This window comes from Halichoeres trimaculatus, unplaced genomic scaffold (genome assembly GCF_033239565.1).
Source record: "Halichoeres trimaculatus isolate MK-OKI-2021-1 unplaced genomic scaffold, fHalTri1.1 fHalTri1_scaffold_14, whole genome shotgun sequence".
Taxonomy (NCBI): Eukaryota; Metazoa; Chordata; class Actinopteri; order Labriformes; family Labridae; genus Halichoeres; species Halichoeres trimaculatus.
The window spans coordinates 24,057,676-24,083,267 of NW_027437192.1; the positions used below are offsets into that span (position 1 = coordinate 24,057,676).

At 40.2% G+C, this 25,592-nt stretch overlaps 1 protein-coding gene across 1 annotated transcript in view; it reads right to left on the bottom strand.

Moving 5' to 3' along the window:
* Window positions 1-25,592, bottom strand: part of csmd2 (CUB and Sushi multiple domains 2) — a 280,511-nt gene that overhangs the window by 82,149 nt on the left and 172,770 nt on the right. The window contains exons 16-26 of the mRNA XM_074686270.1: window positions 24,171-24,365; window positions 21,735-21,873; window positions 20,732-20,919; window positions 19,835-20,023; window positions 19,124-19,240; window positions 18,413-18,628; window positions 15,746-15,934; window positions 14,394-14,563; window positions 14,106-14,262; window positions 13,731-13,922; window positions 9,592-9,718 (exon numbers count right to left, since the gene is read on the bottom strand). Of these exons, the coding sequence (XP_074542371.1) occupies window positions 9,592-9,718; window positions 13,731-13,922; window positions 14,106-14,262; window positions 14,394-14,563; window positions 15,746-15,934; window positions 18,413-18,628; window positions 19,124-19,240; window positions 19,835-20,023; window positions 20,732-20,919; window positions 21,735-21,873; window positions 24,171-24,365 (1,879 nt within the window). The remainder of the gene's footprint in view (window positions 1-9,591; window positions 9,719-13,730; window positions 13,923-14,105; window positions 14,263-14,393; window positions 14,564-15,745; window positions 15,935-18,412; window positions 18,629-19,123; window positions 19,241-19,834; window positions 20,024-20,731; window positions 20,920-21,734; window positions 21,874-24,170; window positions 24,366-25,592) is intronic.

Genomic DNA, 25,592 nt, shown 5'->3' on the forward strand with positions numbered 1-25,592 from the left:
CTGTTTCTGTGGTTAAAACCATAGACTGTGCGTGGCTCCACCATTTACCATTGGTTTTGAAGCCAAATTTCCCCCGTCACAGGCGCAGCCACTGAAGCGGTTCTGCAGCCAGAGTCTGCGCAGTAGAGACTGTGAGGGACTCAGAGAGAATCTGAGTGGAGCTGGGTGACTCTACCTCCTGACATATTTTACCATGCCCGAAAAAAATACATGAGAACGTCAGCCAACAATCACCGTTAAGCGTAAAGCTAAACCTTTTTATAAACTTCTTGTATCTACCAAAAACGAAACTCTTCAGAAAAAAAGGACTTGAATACAAGGCATCCAAATAATATCTTCAAATCACCACAAAAATTAGATGTGCAAAACATTTTTACAAGGTGTATTCAGTTTTTAAAGTTTGACCATAGCCCATCTGGAATGACTGGAGAGTCAGATTTTTTTTAACCTATACTGCAGCCAGCCACCAGGGGGGGGCAGTTTTTGTGGCAACCTCAATTCAAACTGAGCAACATGACATCATTTTTTTTTTTACTGTCAATGGTTGAAACTTAACGTATCAAATGATCTTACACAATATTAGGCTTTAAAGAAATGTTTTGTTTGTTTGCTCAATCTTTAAAAATGTTCAAGGTTAATTTTATAATTTGCATTAATTTATGCAAACATATTATGAAAATGATTGGATGAGGAAAAGTCACAGGAAAAAAAAAAATCCAAAAAAGTTTCTGACTGTCAGTTTTCACTAGTTTTAATTTTAAGAAAATTTAAGTCATTGAAACATTCTCTCCATAAGACTAACCTTTCAGTATTATTGTAATATTATTATTATTATTATTATTATTATTATTATTATTATTATCATTATTATTATTATTATTATTATTATTATCATTGTTGTTGTTGATGTTGTTATTGTTATTGTTATTATTATTATTATCATTATTTTTATTATTATCATTATTATTATTATTATTATTATTATTATTATTATTATTATTATTATTATTATTATTATTATTATTATTATTATTATTATTTAACTAGCATAAAGTCATATTCTTATATCCCTTTTTAGACTCAATGAGTTGAATGGTAACATTTGTCCTTCTCAGTCCTTCTCCAGTCTTCTTGGATAAAAATTGTGGTACATTTTGCTCTTTTACTTTCTTCATCCCTTAACACAAGTGCACACACTTGCACACATGCGCGCACACACACACACACACAAAACACAATGCCTTGAGCTACGGATGATACGGAGGAGAAACAGCAACCAACTGATACGTCGGGTTTAGCAACAAGTTCCCACCGTTTCTGCATAATTGGTGTCAGACTCTGATTCCCATATTGTCTGATGTGTGAGCAGCAGCCAGGGGCTACTCAACAATGTGCTTGTTGTGTAGATACTGTACATAACCTACTTGACAAGCCCCGTCGCACTGTCAGTGAAAAAAAGCGCACATAAAACAAACAGATGCAGACAGGTGCACAGGTACTTTATCACGCAGATGTACACGGGAAGTATTATTTGAAAAGTGTTTTGCATTACATGCCTGTACATGAGCATCAACGCCATGGAGAGATGTGGAATAAAGACACATGATGCACAGCATGAACATTAAACATGTTATCTCCACAGAGCAGCACATTACATGCTGTGAATGTTGATTTTTCCAAGAAATAGCAAAACTACTAATCCTTTTCTTTGTTGTCATTCCTATGCTTATAGGTCTTTTGCTAATATCCACTGGAGCACAGATAATACCCTGTGATGTACAGTAATCCTTGAAGCTCATTGAAGACGAGTAATGTAAATAAAAGAAGAGCAAGATGCATTTAAACGTGATGCAGAGAAATAATCAAAAGCTGCCTTGTTTCTTCTCACTCTGAAAATAAGCTGTGATTTTTTGCCAAACCCCATCGTGTTTTCTCTTGTGGCATCAGAGAATCAAACCCCGAAGTCTTTTAGGAAATAGAGAAGACACCTTTTTGTTTGTTGTTGTTTCTGGAGTGGCCGCCGCCTTGAGCTTGGTGCAATGGGTGTCAAACAACTCAATGCTTTAGATCTAAAAGTGTTAGTTTACAGCTGACTCACTCCTCTAACAAAACTCCTGCTGAGGAGCACTTTAGAGGGGCATTACACACAGACATGCTCCGGTGGAACTCAATGATCGCACTTGCTGCATTGGCCAGATGTAATGGTCTTAATCTATTTTGGTAATCTCCAGAATTAAATCTTGAGAAGACATGGCAACAAAATAAACTGCTTGCTTTTGGATGAAATCAACTAAAACTTTTTTTTATTTTAATTTAACCAGACTTCCATGAGCTGTTGGTGTAAATGCGGCGCTGAATATCTCGTCAAAGTTTATGAGCAGAAAACCATCGGCAAAGCAATAACCAAGTGCTCAATATTTCTATAATGAAGTCAAACTTTATACAAGTTGTTTGTGACTCTGCAGTGTTTATTTCACATAACCCCAGTATAATTCCATCTTTCGATAAAACCATAACAATTTTATTTTTGCTGATTGTAAAAGTAGTTACACTCTAATTCAAATCTTTCCAAGTTAGCCCTTTAGACCCAACAACCAAAGGTTTAGCTCACAGACCTCAGATCTCTGTCTCTGGAGCGCCTCAGGCAGTTTCATGCTTGTTATGCAAATGCTGTCATGATTTACCTACACTCCACCTCCCTAAACCCTCGACTGGAGACACTCAGGTGTTTCACAGGATTGGTAGCATGAATAAAACAAAGAAAGCATGTTTTATAATATGTACATCTTCCTGCACAGACTATAAATGAGTTTATGTATGGTATGGGAGCACATGCGTGAATCCAAACAAAGCTGATGTGAAAAAGGCTACAGGAAGGTCTGAGGGATTAGCATGAGCAATGCTGGAATCTAGCAGCTGTCACGTGTTGGATCTCATGTGCTGGCAGGTCTTATGTTCTAATGCAACCTTCAGAACTGACAGACACCAAATGGCTTTGTCTTCTTCTTCTTTATTTATGTGTTTAAAGGAAAATGGAAAGACAGGTGGAAGACGAGAGCGATGAAGGAAAGTTGAAGGTGTGGAAGGGAACAAAAACAAGAGTGGTGTTAATCATTCCTGGGTTGGTGGAAGAAGAGGTTGATAGCAGGAGGATAAGAGGTTGATGGAGAGCAGAGGAAGCTGGGGGATGGAAGGATTTGTGCTGTGCGGTCGGATGGATTGGATAGACGTGGGCTGCATGTTACGATAATTGGTTCCTTTTATACAAGATCTAAATAGCCTATCTCTCCTTGTCACTTTCTGAGAGTGAGGGCTGGGGGGAGTGGGATAAGGAGATAGTGAGAAAGAGGAGATGGTGTGGGGATAAGAGTGATACGGGAAGGTAGCAAGACTACATATTGAGCTTGGCACCAAAGTATCTCTTCATCTTTTTCTGTGTTTTGTTCAGAGAACTTGGTGGAACACAGGCGGGGCATGTAGACAACACTTTTTATTATCCAACTGGTTGCCTTTCTTTCAAAACCACTCTGATGAAATTCTTGTTTTTCATGCAAAGCAAAATCTACAACAAAAACTACATCTAAGACTCACAAGTTCAGGCTAGAAACTGGAAAAACTAACCATGCAAAGTTTCTTGCTGCAAAAAAAAGTAATAACGAAAGAAGTGTTGGCTTCCAGAGGGAGAAGTCCATTTAAAGTCAACTTCTCCACTTAACACAAATGCTTGGGAGGTGATGTGGAGTGGGAGGTTAGGGTACTTAAGGGATGAATAAAACAACAAGCTGACAGAATGACTGTATCACTCACCAAGGAAAAGGGAGATTTTGGTCCCCTCGTGCACTTAACGTTTTGCAAGATCATAGAAAGCCATGTTTTGAAGTTTACAGCTAAGGGCTCTCCTTTACACTCGTCCCCTTCTTAACGAGATAAAAAAAAGCTCAATCAAGTGTCAGAGGAATCGCCGTGAGGAGGAGACATGAGGGAAGAGAGGGATGGAAAAGATTTCGCAGGTCTTTTTTGATTCTGCCTTAATTATTTTGTATTCATACGAGAGGAATGCAGAGAGGAACAGAGAGGGAGCAGAGACTCTCTCACATGAATACAAAACAGTCTAGCTGCAATCATGAGTCCTGTGGGGAGTCTTCAGAGAACGTGGATGTGTGCATGAAGATGATAAATAAGTGAGTATATGCGAGTGTGTAATGTGTGTGTGTGGTGTGAAGGAAAGAAGAACAGAGATGTAGAGCACACATAATCTCGCAACGGTCTGCTTCCTTGCAACTAATTGAGGTTGCACAGAAAAGCAATGTCACACTGAGAGCCACCCTCATCAATATGTGTTGAAGTGGCCTCTGTGGGACCGTCCCTGTGGGACAATCCATCAAGGTTGAGACTGAGCCTCACTGTGGGCTTGAAAAGACACCAAGCACATCAGACAGTGCAAGCGTCACATGGAGGTTGTCTTAAGTCCTGATCCAAGCCGTGGTCACAGAAATCTTCATCCAGCTCATGCGCTGCGAGGCACATGATGTAACCACATGTAAGCACAGTTATTGTGCAGATAAAGAACACAATTTGATTTAAACTAGAAAAGGTAAGAAACTGGGAAATGAATCTGTGAGATTAAAAGAAGTGTTTCAGAACACAGACTCATTGTGTTTGTACCATCAGTTCCTCAAGCTTATTCCGTGTCCTAAACCTTTTCCAGTCACAAAGATTTCACAAAAGTCAACCTCACACTGAAGAAAAACTGTGAGTACCCGACTCTATATTCTTGAAATACATATACATATACAGACAAGCTCAGACAGCTTTTCAGTGTGAAAGGTATTGGTCCCAAACTTAAATTGGTGTTATTTTTGTGGGTGCAAACCTGGAGGAATATGTGCATATTCATTTGAGACCAAGGGCAATATTTCTGTGACAGAGCATGACAAATAGGAGATGCATTGCAATGGAAAATTGGAATATGTGGCTCTCTAAAAGAAAAAAAAAATCTACTCTAAAAATAATTCTGTAAAGTGATTTTTAGGTAATTCAGAACTCACATTTCATCAAATGTGAACAAGTCTCTTTCTCTAAGCTGAACAGCACAGACCATACTGCTGATCGCATCTCAAGACAAATCCTGGAGCTGCTTTATAAACAGTGAAAAACGCAACAACTAACAAGACATTATGACAGCAGCACTCATGCTTTGCTTTGGATTTAAAGGCTTGTTGTCACTCACTTCTCAAGATAGAGCTGTCAGAATAAGAAGTTGACGAAAGATCCTCTTGAACCACTATGAGTACCTGCTAAAAGCCCTGTGGCTGTGTTAGCTTGTAAGAAAAGCAAGTTATCTGTGAAACAAGGCAGAATCAGAAAGCCATTATTCAAACCGTGTCATAAATACCATCTCTTTTTTCATGTTGACTAAAATACCACTTATCCTTTCTTTTTCTTCGACATTTTGTGACTTTTTCTCATCTAGGGTCATAAACGTGTGTAAAATCTAGACACTTTGATGTGTAAAGAAATGTCTGTGCACAGTTTGTAAACAAAGATGATGTTGCAGGTCATTTTGACCCAGACCCTCTAATATGGGTAAGTTAGCTGTTCAGATCCCAAATAAAGATGTTTCTGTGATGTAATTTATTTTCATTGCCCAGATATTTTTGTTTGAATGCCTCAGAATAGAAACTCAGACCCAGAGACCCAGGTGTGTGTAAAGGAGGAACTTTCTCTTCCTTGTCCTTGTCAGTGTTCCCACATCATCTCTTTGACGTATACACCAGAAATAAGTTCAGGTATATTTACAGTTGAAGAAGCTTCATCGCAGATTTTGAACTGTGTGTGTTGCAGAGGAAAGAGTTCAGAGACAGAGACCAATGTTATTGATCCAGATTGTCAGTTTTCCTACAGTAAAGAGGAATTCAGAGGACAAGGCTGCCGTTGTCTCTCCATCAGAAGGACACAGGCATCTGAAGATGAAAATATAAAGCGGTCAACATCACCAGTGGTGTGCACTGACTTTTTGTTTGGAAGGGGCCAAAATGAAAAGCAACAAGAAAAAAAAGAGCACACACTTTTTTTTGTCACCTAAAAGGGCAGCTTATTGTGTGTGAGAGCACTTTAGTGTGTGTTTTGCCAGGTCTATCCTTTCCAAAAGGACAGTAAGACAAGTTTCCTTTGTGTGAAATGAAAGAATTAAATCTACAGAAAGCACACAGGGACATTCTATCTAACAAGTGGAGAACAATGAACATGTTGAACACAACATTGAACACAAACAATGTGTTTGTGAAGAGGGGAAAACTTGAGCTACACAGTCTGTCTAACGTGTCTGGTTCTGTCTAAGGTTTCTGCCCGTTAAAGTTGCCATTGTAACTTTCTAAATGGTGCAAAATCCTGTTCTCATGGTGGATTAAGATAAAATAAGACTCCTTGTCTTGTCTTGATGTTGGGTTTCTGCTAATAAAATTTTATTAACATTAACGGATCTAGACCTGTGAATGTTCTTTAAAGTGTCTTGAGATAACGTTTGATTTGGCGCTATTCAAGTAAATACTGATTGATTGATAGCTATATGGTTGAATACTTTATCTCTTTTCTAAATTCTTATGTAATCTTAAACAAAGCTGTTATTAGTTTTACCTGTTTTTGACTGTTTTTAGTGGATTTACACAGAGCGGGTCAAAATGACCTGCAACATGATCTTGATTTTTTTCTAACATAATACACACAATGTATTTGAAGAGTCTAAAAAGACACATACAGCATTAAATTTCACAGAAACAATACTCCAAGCTTATAAAAGCTTATAAAAAAGTTTTGACTGGACACTAAGTCTAGATGAATGACTTCATTGTCCAGTGCACAATGTGGCCTAGATCTGTCCTTTGATCCCTTTAGCAGTATCCACTGAATGCTTATCAGTGACATGGCTCATTGCCTCCCTTATCTCTTTCCCCTTTTTCATTGTTATTATCTCTGTATGTATATATTCCACACACTGCTTCCCTCCTATACTCTCCCTTCATCAACATCTCTTTGCAAACAAGTCCATGGGCGGCTTCTCTGATGTCTGCTGTCACTCGGAACAACTAGCAGTCTCTCTCTTAAACTCAGCGTGGTTTGATTAGTGTGCAACCTCCAGCTACACCATTTGAAATACAAGGAATCCCTGGGCTAATGCATTGCAAATTCTGCTCAATAATGAATTGCGTGGGTAAGATCAAAGGCATGGATATAGTGCATACCTTGCAGAGGAATGCTGGGGACCCAGAAGTAGCAAAGGCACTAATGAACCTAAACTAGTAATCATGGAGGGACCCAGGAATGTTAGATATGCTAGCTATAGGACAGTATGTACTCACAGACAGAACCATGCAGACATCAACTTTAACCATCCTATGCAAAACAATGCAAAACACTGATGCAAACACACAACAGCTGAGCATTTCCCAACACATTTTAACTATTTTATGGATCTGCTTCAGTTGATTAACAAAAATCAGAGTGAAGGCTTCAGATGTATGGATTTATCAGTTAAACATATTAGTCTTTTCATATATAATTTTAATACCCTAGAGAGCAGTGCAACACAACAAAAGGGTGTACAGTGTGCAGCTGTAACACCTATACATAAATGTTCTTCTGTGAAGAGTGTGTGATCTTCTGGGGTAAGTTAATCCAATTTATAAAAAGGGAGAGATTATAGCCCTCCTCCTTAAACCTTCTATTGTGTTTTCTGCCTCTCCCACATGTTTCCTCATATACACATGCGCTTATGGATTTAACAGTTTTCTCCTTGAAGAGCGTTGTTCCTTGAAGTAGCCAGGCTTACAAGATTATTATATTAGTTTACATTACTGATTCATGACAGTGCATAAACACAGTTCATATTCTCAGTACATGTAACACTCTTGAGATTTTGACTCTATGGAGGGCTCAGGGTCGGTCCTTTCAGTAATGCTTTGACTGACATAGGTCTTTACAAGCAAGTGGTGGTAGGAAGCTTAAATATCAAAAAAGACTCAGTTTTGTTATAAAAAAAAAAAGATACACTTTGGAAGAAACCAGCATTGTATGGGATTTTTGAATAAAGAAAACAATAACAACTTAAAGGTCCCATATTATGCAAAAATCCCATCACTAAGTATTTTAGTGAAATTTTTGGGTCTTTGGCTTTCCTCCCAGCCCACAAAATTTGATATTTAATGACAAAACCTGTACTTAGCAGTGCTTGTGAATGTAAAATCCTGACCTAAAACGAGCTGTTTGGATTTTGGGGATTTGCCGACATCAGTGATTCCCTTTTTTGACCAATCAGGAGCAAGTCTGACCTGATTGGTCCACCGGAGCAGGTTCCCCCGAACCGAGGAGAATGCCAAAGTTAGAGAGCCATCACTTCTTTGTTTTTGGCTGTAAACAGCCACGTAGTTCCCTGAACAAGCTTCCCATCTCGGAAGAAGACGTAAGGGCTCATTTACATTTGGAGGTCACGCCCACTAAATCAGAGCGTTCTGAACAGAGGGGCTATGAGAGCCTGGAAACAATGCTGCTGTGCTTGATTTATTGGCTTTTTGGACCAAAACATGTAACTACCATTTCATGAAGACATTAATGATCCATATTAAACTGCAGAAAAGGAGCAGAATATGGGACCTATAAATCTATCAGGCTGGTTTCTAAGAGTACAGGGGCATTGAAGTCGCATTGACAACACAATAATAGCATCAGCAATATTTGCTGTGAAAAAGCCCACAAGGCAAAGCTCATCCTTGAACAAAAAGTTTGCATTAGCAAACTCCTGCACTGTTTTTATTTATTAAGCGAATAAACAAAAAAGTATGCAAGCATTATGGCAAAAGCAATAAAAGGCTGGTGGTTTGGGGGTAGCTGAAGCAAGTAGCCAATTATTCCCAAAGTTTCTTAACTTAAAATTTTACTGCCAAAGTTATGTGTCTCTTTTTATGGTTGGACTTTACCAGAGGATAAAAGAAATGATAGTGTAAGAGTCTGTTGTATCTCTTTGTGAGGTGTCCAACACATAAAGCATGACTCTCTGGTAACCAGTCCCTTGACACAGCCCAAAAACTTATTGAACAAACATCTTGAAACAACATTAGGGGGACATAGAACATCTGGACTGCTCGGACCTGCTGCCACTTCATCCCCACATATGAAAAACCAACTTGAAAATAAAATGCCATTAAGATGGATGAAATAAATTAGCAACAGAAGCCAGAAAACTACAAACCAAGCCGGCTGCTGGCTTGCAGTTCATTAAAGTAAAGAACAGAAACCCCAAAAAACAAAGGCTAAGATTAAGTTGAAGTTCCTGACTTTTTTCCTTGTAGTGTGAAACCTCCGGGCCCTGAGTTGGCATTTCACTTACCCAGTAGTAACCCAACTACTGGCCAATAGCAACTCACTGAAGATTGATTACACAGCAGCCTCTGAAAGTGATGAATACCACTGCAAAAAAAAGGGTGGCTAAATTGGAAGTATATTGAAAGGTGGCGGATTGAAAGAGAGCCGGAAAAAGAACAGTGTAATCAGAAAACTAGGGGGTACAAAAAAAGGACGTAAGAGTGTTGTTCAGACCTAACAGTGCTTCCAGGGGCGGCCTCAATGGTCCACACACAGTGAAGGTTGTGCTCGTACGGAGCAGGATAGCCCGGAGACAGGATACGACCAGAGGGCTCATCCTTGATGATGCCACCACACTCGGCTAGAGGGAGAGGAAGGAAAACACAAAAAAGAAAGGATTAAAGGGATAGACAATGAGTCAGAGCAGAAGGAAGAAAGGAAACTGAGGCAGAATGATAAGCTCACTGATGTTTTGAAAGTCACAATAATGAAAGGATACAGGGACGTTAGCAAACTTAACATGCAAGTAACTGAATCATCCAGTTAAGTGCATCACATGAGATTCCTCTCATCATTATTAATTATTGACAGGGCAGGCTCAAATGTTATGTGCTTCATCATCTTGTTTGCAATTTGAATGATAGAGGAGGGAGAGCAGCCAACTCAATACACTCTGTGTGGATCTCCTTGGCTCAGTGAAGGCAATCCACCTTCCCAACTGATGACCTCATTCTGTTGCCTTGTGCAGCCGTTCGCTGGACTTGCTGACTGAATAACACAACATTCAATACATTAGACTTGGCTTTATTGTAACTTTAAAAGATGACCATACTACTGATAAGGAAGAATAATCACTGGTGAGTATAATTTCATGTTCACTCAGAGAAGTTACAAACTCAGTTCTGACAGTTGCCATTATGAAAGCACTGCTGGCATCACTTTCTACTGAGCAGCATGGCAGGCCATGCATCACAAAAAGTAAATCCAGGACCTCTCCTGTTCATCCTTCACTGTACTGGCAGCCGTATTAGTAGACAATAAGTTGCCTTTGGTATCATATCACAGTTCAGGAAGCCTCCAGGATACAGAAAAGAAGTTCAGTCTCTTAAAAAGAGTGACAACGACACAAATTCCAAAGAAAAATCAGAGGACAAAACATTTTATCAACAACAATGGGGCAGATGGAGTTTCTTTTCAGCCTCGAGTAATGAATTGCCGTCAGTAACGCTCTGTGACTGAAAAGCAATTTTCAGCCCCCCTTCAATTACCACCTCCTACCCTTATCCAAAAAAAATAAATGAAAAAAAAGGAAAGTGTTCCTCAACAACAGCAGAGGACTTGGAGTGTTTTTGTTCTCATTCTGGAGGCCATCTTTTCTTACAGGAGGAGGGTATAAGTGTTCTTGTTTCATTTCTCTCCCCAGAGAAGAAAATAGATCCTTCAAACAGGAGAAAAGTGGAGGAATCATACTGATGATGATGGTTATGACGATAGTTCTGAAATCCATCTGTGGGAAGTATTCCCTGCACCAAAATACCGCCATGGCAGACAGATACAAACACAGACCAACTGGCAGGAGGGAAGTAACCAACAGAGGAACTTAATGCCGTGTATTCATATGAAGGAGCCAGACTATCAGGCTGGATTGAGCAGTAGTTTCTCACATCAGACATAAATATTCTGTCACCTTCTGTCTGAAACACCTGTCCCTATGTTTTCCAGAATAAATCTTCCCTCGGTTTCTCCCTTTGATTTCCTCCTTCACTCTCTCCCTCATGCATTAAACATTTAAACAGCAATAATCACCGGGCCTCTGATCATTTCTGCTGTCAAAGCATTACAGCACTAAACAATACACAAACACACATAATGTCAACAGAGAATATCCTTGGATCAGAATGTACATCAAAGAATGGTTGTAGTATTTTTGGTTTTACTGACTTGGCAGAAGAAGAGAAAAGTATCCTAATCGTCACACTTGTGCAGACTTCTTCCTAGCTTTTCCCTCTAATGCTCTTTCTCTGTAAAGAAAACTTGCTGTTTCTTGGAGTGAAAACAGAACGTGGTGATCTATCAAAGTGAGACAAAGCCATCTCTTTCGTCTAGCCTTATGACCTGCAAAACTACTGCTCAGTGCTGCCATGGCAGTATAACTCCCTCAGCTACTCTACCCTTTCAATCTCTGTCTCCACCAACATTTCTCCAAGATCGACTGAGGTCCTTCCTCTCTATTTGTCTCATCGCCCTTTCAAAGTTATTTTAACTTCCACAAGAAAACAAGCATGTGGGTGATCACTGTGTGGATTATAGAAGATATGTTTCGAAATACATGATAAACCCTACGCTCAAACACATACGCACACAAAAACTGTTTTTGTTAATTATACATTAATATGTGTTGATGTGATTAGTGAGAAAAGAAACGATGCCTAATGAAAAATCTTGGAACTGCACAGTCATTGTAAATATAACTCAAAGCTGCTCAGGGATTCAACCTTCAAACTCTCCTCTTCTCTGACTTTCAAAGTATTAACTCAACTCAATTTCACTCTCCTTCTCCCCTGCTCACTATACCATTCTCATCTGTGTTTACTGTGTCCTCGCTGCAAAGAAATAATCCCACTATTCCAAACAGAAGCAGTCCCTCATCTGCTCCCAAATTCACTCGGCGGTTAGGCTATCATCTGCAGTGAAAGGGGCGTGGGGAGGACAAACGTGCTCACAGATATACAGTATGCTCACTGCTGTTTGTACACTGACATGAAATTACCTGTCAGTTTGGGTTGAAATGGGGAGCTGAGCAATATTATTTTAATCACGCTGGCTGATGTCAAAGAACACCTTCCTGCCTGTTTTCTTACCGGGCTTCTGGCTGGTTTGTGAGAGACTCTGTCAAAACGTCGCCCAGGAGAAGATCGAAAATATTGCTTTGGGTTTGTTATCATGACACAGCACAGGAGGTATATATGTGTGTGTATGTCAGTTTTTAGTTTTGAAAATAATAAGGCATAGGGTGTTTATGTCAGCTGGCAACAATAACAAGTGAACTATGGCTGAACCCTATAAATAAAAACATCAGATCAGGTACACCATCTGCTGAACTTTTAGAGAGGAATTACATCTCCAGAGTTAATCTGAAAGTCTTTGATCCTCTAAGAGCTGAAGCTAAATATCTACTTATGTTGTGCCTGAACACACTGTTGGTGATAGGAAACTCTTGTTTTATTTTTATTTATCATTAATGGATAGAGGGAATTTGCAGCCATGATGCAATGTGTAAACGAGGAGCCAAATAGGGCATCGTTTTCTATGAGATAATGCCCTGAATCAGGTCTCTGGAAATACACCAAATGGGGCCCCCAAAATAGACGAGTAAAAACAAGCTCCAGAGATTTTCTAAACCTACAGTGACATCTTCATGTTGTTAGGAGAAGGAAAGCATGGCTCAGCTAAAAAACTGAAAGTGGTTTGCAACAATATTGTTCATAATATTAAAGTTACTACTTCTTGTGCTACTAATGTTATTCGGTTATTTAAATGCAATCTATCCGACTTTTCAATTTAGTGGGACTCTGTGCTACAGTAACATGAAACAATAAAGGGGAAACTACCATTACTTTGATAACAACACAAAAGTGGATAACATTACATCAGGTGGTGTTCCGTTTTGGTGAAAGGATCGCTAATAAGTCTAATTACCTCCACCAAGGAGGTTATGTTTTTGGGAGAGTCTGTCTGTCTGTGAGCAACATAACTCAAAAAGTAACAAACGGATCTTCATGAAATTTTCAGGACATGTTCAAAATGAGATAAGGAAGAAGTGATTAAATTTTGGAGGTGATCCGGTTCACCGTCTGGATCCACAACTTTTTTGAATAGTCAGATTGCTTTGCAGAACAACACAAGACAAGTTCACCATAATTTCTGACAGATTTAAAAGTATGATCCAGATCCTGGCAATATCCTGGATACTAAGATCCAGAATATGAAATAAGTACTAGGTCATTATAATAATCAAACACTGTCATGTAACAAATTATCATGCAAACCTACAACTAACACCAGATTGTAGCAGACAGACTGCAGAAAGGGGGTATAACATTAAAGTAGGACCTTAGTGTCTGCATTTTCTGAGTGCTTTTCTAGTTTATACTAAAACAAAATTTTAAATGCATGTAAAATGCTGTTTAATACTTCTAGTAAATTAAAATACAGTTAAAGTTTATTTTAAGGACTTGGACAGCATATTTATGAACACAACATAATGTATTCAACACCTATACCAAGGCGTAACATCTGCCAAGTTAGCACATATGGCTGCCAAAAGTCATCACACATAATCTTCAGCCCCTTTAAGAAGCATCTGCACTCACCAACACAGAGTGGGAGAGGACTGTCCCATGCCCTCCTCTCCCCCCTCAGGCATGTGAGGATCTCAGGGCCTTTCAGGGTGTAGCCTGGGTCACAGCTGTATGACACAGTGCTCCCTGCAAAATGACCCTTGTCTTCCCGCTTGTAGCCAAACTGGGGGACACCTGGGTCCTCACATTTCACCAGCTCAAAACCTGGAGGAGAGGAAGAGAATAGCAAAGAGAGCAATCCAAAGATGAGACGCAGAGGGAAAAAATAAAGTATAAGTGTTGTTATGTAGCAGAGACAGCAGGGTGGGCTGCAGACTGAGATACGAGCAAACAAACGGCACTGGAAGATAAACACCGAGCGTAGAAAGCGGTGGGTTTATGACTCACTGGTGAAGTGCAATTCGAAGCCTTTGCTGGTGTTCTCTGCATTGCTGATGAACTCCAGCCACATGGAGCTGGAGGTGGAGTTCAAGGTTGTTTCTAGCATCTCACTGCCTGTGAACACCCCCAGTAGACGCGCCTTATTACTGCTGCCATCAAAGACCTGAAAGGGACAGAGGGAAAGTGGGAGGAAGCATCTAAACCAAGAGGATCAGGTCTGCACACACAGATATGTTAGAAACTGAGCATTCACCCACACACACAGGAGGAAGCAACACCCCCCCACCCCCTCACTTTAAGCATGTCATCTTCCTCCAGTCTGAAGTCCCGTGCTCGTAGCTGGATGCCTTTGCCAGGCTGCGTCTGGATGGAGTAGATGCACTCGTGGTTGTTGTCGTAGTAACCAGGGTAGTTGGGCGAAAGAAGCACCCCTTGCATGCCAGTCACGGATGAGCCGCATTCAGCTAGAGAAAAAGAGTGTGAGCAGAAAGAAAAGAGAAAGAGAGAGGAAGAGTGGGAGGAAGAGAGAGGAGAGGAGACGGTGATGGCGTTGGAGAGAGCAGAGGACATGTCAATCGCTATATGCTTGAAACTCAGAGTGTATTCGTTCATGCTGTCATGCACAGGGATATAGGGGAGGTGATGGGGAAAGGCACTTGGGTGGTGACGACACCTGAATCCTGAGAGGCACATCATCATAATCACAATGCAATCTGAATATGATTAACAGTAATTCCAGCTCCATTTGACGATTGCCATTTCTGAATCACAGAAAGGCTGAAAAAAAATGGAGACAAAGTTTTCGATAGAAAATAGCTGCCAGAATTTAAATGACCAGAAATGTACCCAGAACTTTAACCTAATGGATGCAGTGAGTAAAATGAGGTGGGATGATGGTACTGCCTGAGAGCTGAACGGAAAAGTTAGTTTTAAGATAGGTGTAGGAGATGTTGAAAAAGTAACCTCAGTAAGAGTTTTGTGGAGGCAAAGTAAGAAAAAAAAGGACTAAATCTCTGCTGATAGACTCAGAATTTGTGAATGTAAATCTTTTTGACATAAATACATTTGTAATCTCAAAATATTGAGATAAGAATGACTCAATGCTGGTATGAGCTTGGAAAGTCAATCTAACATCATTATTTCCATCTAGTTCTACTTATTTTTCAATGAGCATCAAAATTCTAACAGGAAAAGAAAAATAACCTCTAAATGATTTAATGTGAATATCATATTAAAATATTAGTACATATTTCCTGCCTTGTTGCTTTATGGGCTCTCATATACCTCAATCTTTGTGGTGTAGCTCTTCATATTTCTGATGTCATGAGCAACAGGCAGAAAAAGAGAGAGAGAAAAAAAAAGCCTCTATCGGTCTTTAATGTAATTATCATTGGAGCTGCTGCTCTTCATTGTTTGAGCAAAGTCAAAAAGGCTGCTTCTGGGAAGCTATCCAAATGAAGAGACAAAAGGTGGGAGGATGGAGGGATGATAATGAGAATAGCTGAAAGAGAAATACCTCATCTGTCTTCATGACTGACAGTTCTGTTCATTTCTTAATCTGTGGGTCAATGTGAAAGGGCTGATGGGAGTTCTGAGGGAAGGGAGGAGGGGTGATAAAAGCCAAAATAAAACATGTGACCACCTACCAACACACCTTGGCAGAGGGGAACTCCACACCCGCCTCCTGCCTCCTAAGCAAATCACCCTCGCAGGACCCTCCAGGCGGTAACCCGGGAAACAGGAGAAGATGAGAGCATCACCCACTCCATACTTCAGTCCTTTTCTAGTACTGTAGAGAGGGATCCCAGGGTCCTCACAGGGCTCTAAATCATACTCTGAAAAGGAAAAACAAGAAATGATTCTGAGTTACTGGGTTTAGAGTTGTACTGAGACAAAAAAAAAATGCTGGATTTTGCAGTGTGTGTGTGTTTGTGTGTGTGCTTTTGCTATAGTCTCCATTTTTCAACAGAAGCTATCACTGCATGTTGTTACCAAATGTATGCTACAACACCCACACAAAGTCCCACTCCATTTCTTATTTTGAGATTCAACATTTTTTAATACATTGTTTAAGTAACAAAGAATTTGATCTATTCAATCTAATTCTGTCATCCAAAAAGCCATCCTACACACTGGTGCCACAATTATACCAGTGTGAAGTGCAGAGAAGTTTTCTATTGTGTTATGGTATTTTACCCAGATGATGGTACTCAAAAAAAGCAGCTGTAATGCACGGAGCATACTTAATATAAAGGGAGATGGAGAGTTTTAGAGGCACTACTTTTTAACAGCTCTTCTTTGTCACTGCATCATTATTGAGTATTTACTAGAAATAGTAACAAACAATCAGTTCGGCCTCTCTTGCCCCCCGTTGATTCTTTTAAATCTCACTTTTATGTGTCAACATTTAAGTTTCCTTGACTTGAATAACCAGCCTGTTTATAATTTTGTGTCTTCTACAAATTGTACAGTGCTTTGGACAGTTTCTGTTGGTTTTAACAGTACTGCTTTAATTGAAAGGACGACATGATGTAACATAACAAGTGACCAGTGGAGAAGGCTTCTATAGGTCTCAGTAAATAAAGCCCCATTTATACCAAGTGGTTCAGTTCAGTTCATCTCGACACAGCACTCATTTTATGGCGTTTCCACTGACTAAACTTGGGACAGATCCCCAAATACTTGAGACGTGCCGTCCCAAAATTTGGGACCCTTCCGTAGGGGTGCCAGAGTAAACTGATCTGATCCCGGAAGGTGGAGCTACAACGCTGCAGTCCGTTGATTGGTCAAAAGAATCATCACTTCCTGTGTGACAGCTGCTACATTTCTCCTCACAGTCCTCTCTGAAACAAAGCTTAATTGTGATTCATAATAAAGAGCCACATGCCAATCCCAAGGAAGACAAATTGCTGGATGTCACCCATCGTTGCTCTTTGTCTACTGTGTCAAGTTTTTCTTCTTTATTAGATTTATTAGCGGGGTACACTGTGTCACACTGCTATGGTGTCACACTGCTATTTAACTGATGCTGCTATCGGCATCAGGCTTCCATGTGGCCTACCATGAGGGGGTACGGTTGGCTGTGGAAACGCAGACAAGACCAGGCTCAACCGAGCCAACTTGTACCAAACTGTACTGATCTAAACTGGACTGCTTGGTGGAAACAGGGCTTTGGTCACCATGGACTGAGCTCAATTATAGAACAGGTAGCTAGCAGTACGGCAATAACAGATGGTATGACAGAGAGCTACACATCTGGTAGGAAATGCACATTGCTGCAATAAAGAAAAACATTTCCACCTCCTCTCAAATAAAAACGGACTGTTCTGATACTAATGTAACGTGTATTCCACTGTAATTTCCCAAAACACAATGCCCAAAACAGTTTTTAAAAGAAACTTTCCTTGCTCAGAACTGATAATATATATAAAAAAAGAAGAAAAAGAAGTTCTCAAATGCTTAGAATCACAGACCATGAATAGCATTCTAAGGCACTAAATGGGGAGCTAAGCAGGTGCTAACAGTTAGCTTTCAACATTTTTGTAAAGTCATAACTTTGTGGTTGTTTCCTAACTACAAAGCTATGAGAAAAGTTACGCCTACAAGCCTTGTCTAACTTTATCTCTGGAAAAGCAGCCAAAATAAAGTCTTTCAAGCAAAAAAACTGCCAAAACTGCTGAAATTAGGATTTAGTATTGAGTATGGAGTTGTTGCAAATCATGCAGCGTTAGTTTGACAAGTGAAATAGAGTAAAATAGACGTCCTTCAAAATCATTAAATAGACTTGCATCAATCATAGCAAAATCACATTTTCTTCTCTGAACATGTTTATGGGTTAAATTCAAGGGAGGTTTCCAGGAAGAGTTGAAACAATGAAGAGTAGGCAAAGAACCAATGTTATTGTTTAAGTTAAACAACTAATTTAAAACAAGTTATGCCTTTGATGTAACAAATTTAATTTTCCCTCTGCATCAGTTCTAAATGCAGATTTCCTTGACATTAAAGATATTTCATTTCTCCACCTGCAACACATCATTGTACAAGTCCATAGCCTATTCAGATACACCCTTGTTATTAAAAGGTCACACCAAGCCTGTGACCAATAATCAGATGTCCAAGACCTCAACTCTCAACATGCTCCAAAAGAATAAATTCTGACATTTCTGTTCTTTTCTTTTCCCAAGGACTGAGTTCCCAGTCTTTTCCCCGATGACTGGCAGCTCAGCGAGCAGGAACTTAAGCTCTTCCTCTATCTTTAGCTAAGAGTGTTGGATTCCTAAATCAATCAAACCATCAATCAATCAATCTCTTACCTGAGAAAGTGATGTTGAATCCCTCATAGGAAACAGAGAAGTCAGAGAGAAAGCGTATTTGAGCCGTGTAGTTTCCAAACAGGCCTGCGCTGAGAGGGGGCGGCAGTGTGGAGCCCGTCAGTCTCCACAAAGGCTGGGAGAAACTGCTGTTTTCTGTCACCAACAAATGGTCATGGGGACTCTCAAGATGGAAAGTGTGGAAGGTAAACTGAACACCTGGATGACAAAGCAAAAAAATCTTCATTACTTTTTCAAACTGTTTACATATGCATACATATTTCTAACCTGAATAAGTGACACAAAAGTTTTTTTTCAGATAATTTTGAATTTGTAATAAATAAATATGTTGATCTATATGTTTGAATTCACAGATATATATAGGATATATTTAAGACCCACATTATTTAGTTTAATAATGTAGATAGCATCAATTCCCCATCATCCTCCCTGACTACTTATCAAAGACAAACTCTCGCACAGGTTTTCACAAATAAAGCCTTGTCAATTTGATAGGCGCATTCAACCAAAGGTGACACGACTGTAGAGTCGTCCCATGGTGCCGTAGCCTTAGGCCAGCCTCTCAGCTCTCCGGTTTTTACAGAGGCAGCTTGTTCGGCAAAATAAAAAGGCCACTCAGTAGGGGGAAGTGACATTGTAAGGGGAAATTGAATTTGACTGCCGCATGTGTTGACACTGAAATTCTCGGCTAACCTTTGCCATGGGAGGTCTCAATTATCCATGTGCAGTTCAGGTTGTGCGGGTAGAAGTCTGGGAAGCCTGGTGACAGTATGGTGCCAAAGTTGCCCTGGATATAACCTCCGCACAACGCTGGTGACACAGAGCCAGTGGAAACAGCAGCAGATGGATGAAGGAGAAAGACCAGAAGAGAGCAGGGAAGCAAAATCAGAGAAGGTACAACTAAGTGAACGAAGACATGAAATGTCCCCAAAAAATGGCAAAACTTGTCTGTGCATTTACAATGTGGTAAAATGTGTTTTACAAGAGGTGCCCTTCAAGGCAGCATAAAAAGGAGAGTGGTATCATCAATACCATTACAGAGTGGGCAGAAATCAATACTGTCCTAAAATATAAAAAGCATTTACAGATGAGGGAAAGAGGAAAACATCAAAGGGCTATTTCACCACGTACATATAAAACATTTATGATGAAATGAGGCCGAAACTTGAAAGAAAAAAATAAGGAGAGTTGAAAGAAATGCTATCATTTTATATGGATTTTATAATAACTCAGAATTGTAAAGCAATTTAAATGTGATGCAATATGAAGCAAAGTGCTCGGAACAATTTCTCATGTTTTGTCTGGAACAACATAGAACAATAAATTAGGCTTTAGTCTCATTTTGGAACAAGAGAAAATCTGGCGGAAGACCATTCATTTCTAGGTCAATATTATGAAACGTACCATCACAGCTAGGCAGGGGGCGGCTCCACTGGAAATTGGGTTCACATTCTAATGGCTCTGTGTCACTAAGTGTGTACCCCGCCTCGCAGCTAAATGTCACCAAGGCACCCACATAGAAGTCGTTGCCGTGGCGCTGTCCATTGACAGGTATGCCAGGGTCCACACAATGGTCCGACTGCAGCTGCAGGGCTGTAGAGGAAAAACAGGAAAAAAGAGTCACAAAAGAAAGACAACATGAGACAAATACAATCAAAGTTTGCTTTCTTGAGCTGTCATTAAGATTTTCCCCGGCTTTCAGGAGGTCAAGTACCGGTCGAAAAATGTTGAAAAGCATTTTGCTTTCCCAAAGTAATCCTGATGAATTATTTATTGGAACATCCCTTTCCAACAGGAATAAACCAATGAAAAGTTCCAGCACTCTTTCTCCCTCCACCTTGCATAGTTTCAGCCTAAGTAGCACTCACAGTAAATTATTGAAGCTCTGCAGAGATTTACCGCAGAGAAAGAGCAAGAGGTTACTGGTGTGACCCGCACAGGTAGAAGTGAGAATAGTCGTCTTAAGGTTTGAATTTACAGCATGGGTGAAGCCCAGTGAATGGAAAAAAGGGTGTTTATGTGTATGTGAGGCTGTGGCGCTTGGCCAAGAGTGGCATGCAAGGGATCTCTGACAGCATAATCCCCTCCCCTCACTTTCTAATAATAGGTGTTTGATTAAAGCCTGATGGTGAAACAGACTGTGAGGAAGTGTATTTATTTTTCTTGTCTTCATCAGGACTATAATTAAGTTATTCTTTTCAGGATCTGTAGAGTATGTGTAAATGAGCCCTTCTGTTACTGCACATCTATATAGTAACACCTGGTGAAGAAGTGACTGTGTGCACAGCTCCATGCCCTTACTCTCATAACGTATGCGGAAGCCGATATCCGAGTGGCTCTTGTCGGTCGAGAAGAGGAGAAAGAGGAAGTTGGAGGTACTAATGAGGAACTGGGGAACCTGGGTGCCCTGGTAACTACCAATTAGAGGTGAAGAGGGAAAACGTCCATCTCGCACCTCAAGAACATCATAGTTGACCTCGGTGCGGAATCTGAGGATAGAGAAAGAAGACATTACTCTTGCTATTCATACATTACATGTTAAAGAGGAACAGAATCTGAAACATCCTACAAATGTGGAATGTATTTGTAATGCTGACTGAGTTTTAGAATACCACAAGACATGTGGCACATGTATGTGAGTGCACCTGTGACCTGTGTGTGAAAGAGTGCCTTCTGCTTTTTGTGTCATCTTTGTTGCTGGAGCTACTCCAGCTTCAAAGCCATGACTAAATTGCTTAGTTTCAGAAGCGTGTCATTGGGATGAAGCAGTTTGTGATATTTTATTGATGTTACATAAAAATTAAAGAGCAACAGACATTTATGTTGTTTTCATTTTGCATGGCATGCAATTGTGGCAGGGATGAGGACGAGATGGGCTCGCAAGGATAAGCCTACTGAAACGCTAATGTAGCGTTTGATCCTACGCCTGTATTTCTCTCTTGCACACATCAGGACAAATTACCTCCTCTCTCATTGCCCCGGCTCCATTTGACAAACTATCTCTAGAAGCATATGCTTTACATCCAAATACACCGTTAGATTACTTTTGCAGTTCCTTTGACTGAATGAGTATTTGTTTATATCGATTTATGAAGACAGATGTGGATCTCCACATATTGAATGCGTACTTTGTAGCACCTATCAAGCAAACAGAGTTATCATAGTTGGAGGTGCACATTGGTATTTATTGGATCTGCTGCATGACTGTTGAAAAGGAAACTACGGTGAAAGAGAAAAGTATAGTATATGAATACAAAAGGATACATAAATAGAGGCAACAGCACTTGCTATGCAGGTGACTCACTTGTCAAAGATGATCTTGATGGGGTAGCCCGGAGGAGCCTCAATGATCCATTCACAGTTAAGGGCCTCTTTATAGAGCTCTGGCCAGCCAGGGGAGAGGATGATCCCACTGGGAGCCTTCAGTTCTCCCCCACATGGGGCTAGAGAGACAGAAAGGAGAGAAAGAGGGAGAATAAAAGGAGAGAACACGCAGATCGTGATTGAATTATGCATGTCTTTCCCAGCTGATGTATGACAAAGTCCATGGATGATCTCATGCATCAGCCAGGGCTCATCTCATTTCTTTTACTGCCAGTGTCTGTCTAATGCAAATTGGTGATGGCTCACTTCAAGGTTAACCATTTCTCCTCAGAACATGCCTGTTATTGTGCTTGTCTCATGTGCATGCAAGAGCAAGGGCGAGCTGTAGTGGATCCATGTGTGTGCATATGTCTCCTCCCTGAAGCTGTTGTCTTTAAATCTGTCATCAAACCCCTCCTTCAGAGATGCCGCTGTCAGTCCCATCAAACAGGGGGAAAGGCTGTATCTTTGATCGCCAGCACAAAAGACAGTTGGGCACATCAAGCCCTCTGCAGCACCGTCTTCTCTGTGACTGCTCACTTTGCCATGCATCTCTTTAACTGCCTATCCTTAACCAGAACACAGGGGCACAGTGGAGGGCTTAGTTACAGTGGCAGCTCCTTGCTGCCTTTGAAGTGGAATGATTTAATCAGCCAACTCAGCATACTGAAGGACATCTATAAAACGCATTACGCTACAAACGCAGTGGTATGATAGATGGTCCCACAGGAATACAAAGCTGCTGTGGCACACAGGGAGAAGTGACATGTTTTAGTAATGCTTTCTCCTTTGCGTATCATGAATAGAGGACCTGATTTGGCCCCTCAGAGTCCTATCTGTGTCTGTGCTTGATGTGCTACACTGGAACTGAATAAGAACCTCGGGGTTAACATTCAGTTTATCAGAGCTTTAACGCCTATTTATGAGCTCTTCTGATTGGATAGAACTGAGTCAGGGGACAACAGATTGTTCAGTAATAACAAGTTTCAAACACTCAAAAGAAACCTGTCACCAACGACCCTGTTATATCTAAACAGTGATCATCAACATAATTTTATCAGTCATACTTCTTATTAAAACCTCATGTGAGTATCTGGATTGAATGTTGAAGAACTGTCGAAGCAAGTTGTATTATACATCAAATTAAAATCTGTTCATAAATTTTGTTTCTCTCTACCGAAAGTGGAACTTGAATCCTAGTAAGAATGGCTAATTAAAAAACATCTAGAAGTCACAACAGATTAAGCACCATGCTAATCAAAAATGAAACTTTCCAGACCACGGGGCAGTCCTTGAACCAGACAAGCTTAGGCAAACCTTCCCTCAGTGACCAAAGTCCCTCCAAAACTATTTAGACCCAAATAATTGCTGTGTTTTTCTGAGCTATCCAGTTTACTAATACCTACAATATAATTATTAAAGATGTTACTTTATCTTAATGGAGTTCATTCAGGACACTGAAGTCACATGCCCAGCTGTTATCATCTGACATGGTGTACTCAAACATTTACACTCTCACTAATCCCTGCTACTACCTATGCTAACCACCACTCTGATGCTATTGTGAAAGCATCACCTGCTCCACTCCAAGTCTCTACGTATATATCCTATTGAGTCTGTATGTTTGTATGCATTTACCCATGTAGGGGATTTTGAAATGCACTCCCTGGAAAGCCTGAGCAGGCTCCTTGGCTAACTCAAGGAGTACTATGAAAAGCAGAGCTATAACACCAACAAAAATGCCAATATCATTTGGTTATAAATTGTTCAAATCTATGACAAAGAGTGTTCCTGACTGAAGTATTTCAAAATAAATCCCACTGATTTATTTTCTTATTTGAAAGCAGTGTAACTAGAACTAAGGCTATCAAAGGCTATCACTAAAGACCCAGGACTGTGTGACCTTTTGTCTCATAACCCCCTGTTAAAAATCATGTTTTATATTCATTATCACATGTTTCTGGGAGTTATCTAACTAAGTTATAGGTATCAAATTGTGTTTCTTTTTTTTTCCATTTATTTATTTATGTCTGGCTTCTGGTGCCTTAAATCAGCTAGAGGAGGAAACAGAGCGAGAGTGGGGAGTGACATACGGAAAAGAGGACACAGGCTTGATTCTAACCCAGGTCACCCACGCAATGGTGAACCTCAAGGAGCAAAACTTTGACTACCAGACCATCCACGCTCCATTGTGTTGCTTTATACTTGTATTGCCTGTGTTGTATATGTGATGCTTGAAGGGCCTTTGGTGCAATCCAAATTAGCCATGGGAAAAACATTTCCAATCCAAATATATGTTGTTTTTCGACACTTCTAAATGTGTCAGTAAAAGAAACAGGGGCTCCATCCTTAAAAAGCAAATGCAGTGTCTACACACCTTCACAGCGAGGAACTGCGTTATCCCACACCACATTGCCATCTTTGAGGATGCAGGAGATGGTTTGCGAGCCATGGGTCTTGACAAAGCCCTCTTCACAGAGAAAAGAGATGGAACTGCCCAGCTGAAGGCTTTCACCAAAGCGCTTCCCATTTACAGGCACACCTGGGTCTGGACACTCGTTGTGGCGGAAGGCTTTTGAAAACACACAGAGAAAGAAAAGACATGTCAGTATAAAGGAAGGAATGTTTTAATAGGTCAAGGTTATTTTTTTGGAGGTTAGCAAGGTGGTCAAAAGTACTAAAAGTGCATGACTGTGCAAAAACAGAAAGTAAAAAAATACTTCAAATTTGGAAGAAAAAAGGTTTGAGCACACAAGAAAGAAAAAAAATCACTTAATTCATCTGACACAAACCCATATAGTATTTGCATTTCCAATAGAGTTATGCTAATTTCTATAGAGGCTCCGAAATAATGTCTAAAGTTCCTTAACAAAACTTTGTTTTTCTACTGTCAGCATTTAGCAAAGCCAGCATTTAACAAGAGGAATTTGTTTCACTTAGTGAGTCATATTGATTCTCTCTGCTGCAGTGACTCCACAGTGTGGGAAACCACAGTATGCAGATCATCAGCACCAGATGACACTGCTGAATGATAGGTGCAGGAAACTAACAGGGAAAAATGTTTTCATATGCTCTCAAACCTTTATCTATCAGGGCTCTGAATGAAACTTCAAGAAGGAATCAGGAAGAGAAGACACTAAGAAATACAGTCACACAAGAAGAGGCATGACCCTGGAACAAGGCGTGTAAACAAATACATCACCTGTGCCACTATCTCCCTCTCTCATTCTTCCTGCTCTCGCTCTTGTACACACACATGCACACAGAGGTGACACGTGTAGGTGTTGATGAATCCTTTTTCTGTACCCATTGGACCCAAACAGAGTGCCAGCCACACCTCATCCATCACGATCATCTTATTTATTAACGTGCCAAAAATCCCCTCAATGCATTTTGGGCATGTCTTTAATAAACATGAATGATGGAAGTTGTCCGCTAAGACCCACAACCCCCTGAAAAAAAAAACAGTCAAGCAGTGAGATGACACTGTTCTCAGGAACTAACCGTCATCTCCAATTAACTGCTTCTGACATTAATTCTCCACGCTTCGATGGTTATTTATTTATTCATCTAACTTGTTAATTAATGCATTAGACACCATGTGTTTCCCACATTGTGGCTTCACAGAAGCACCTGGGTTGTGATGATGATACGCTTGCAAATCATCTAGAGCCATGGCCAAATAACATTTTGGTTGGCTGAGCACTAAAATTTATTTCAGCACCAGCAAAGTATACAATTATACTCCATATCACCACTACCACGCTATGGTTATTTTACCCATTACCTCCAGCTGTAA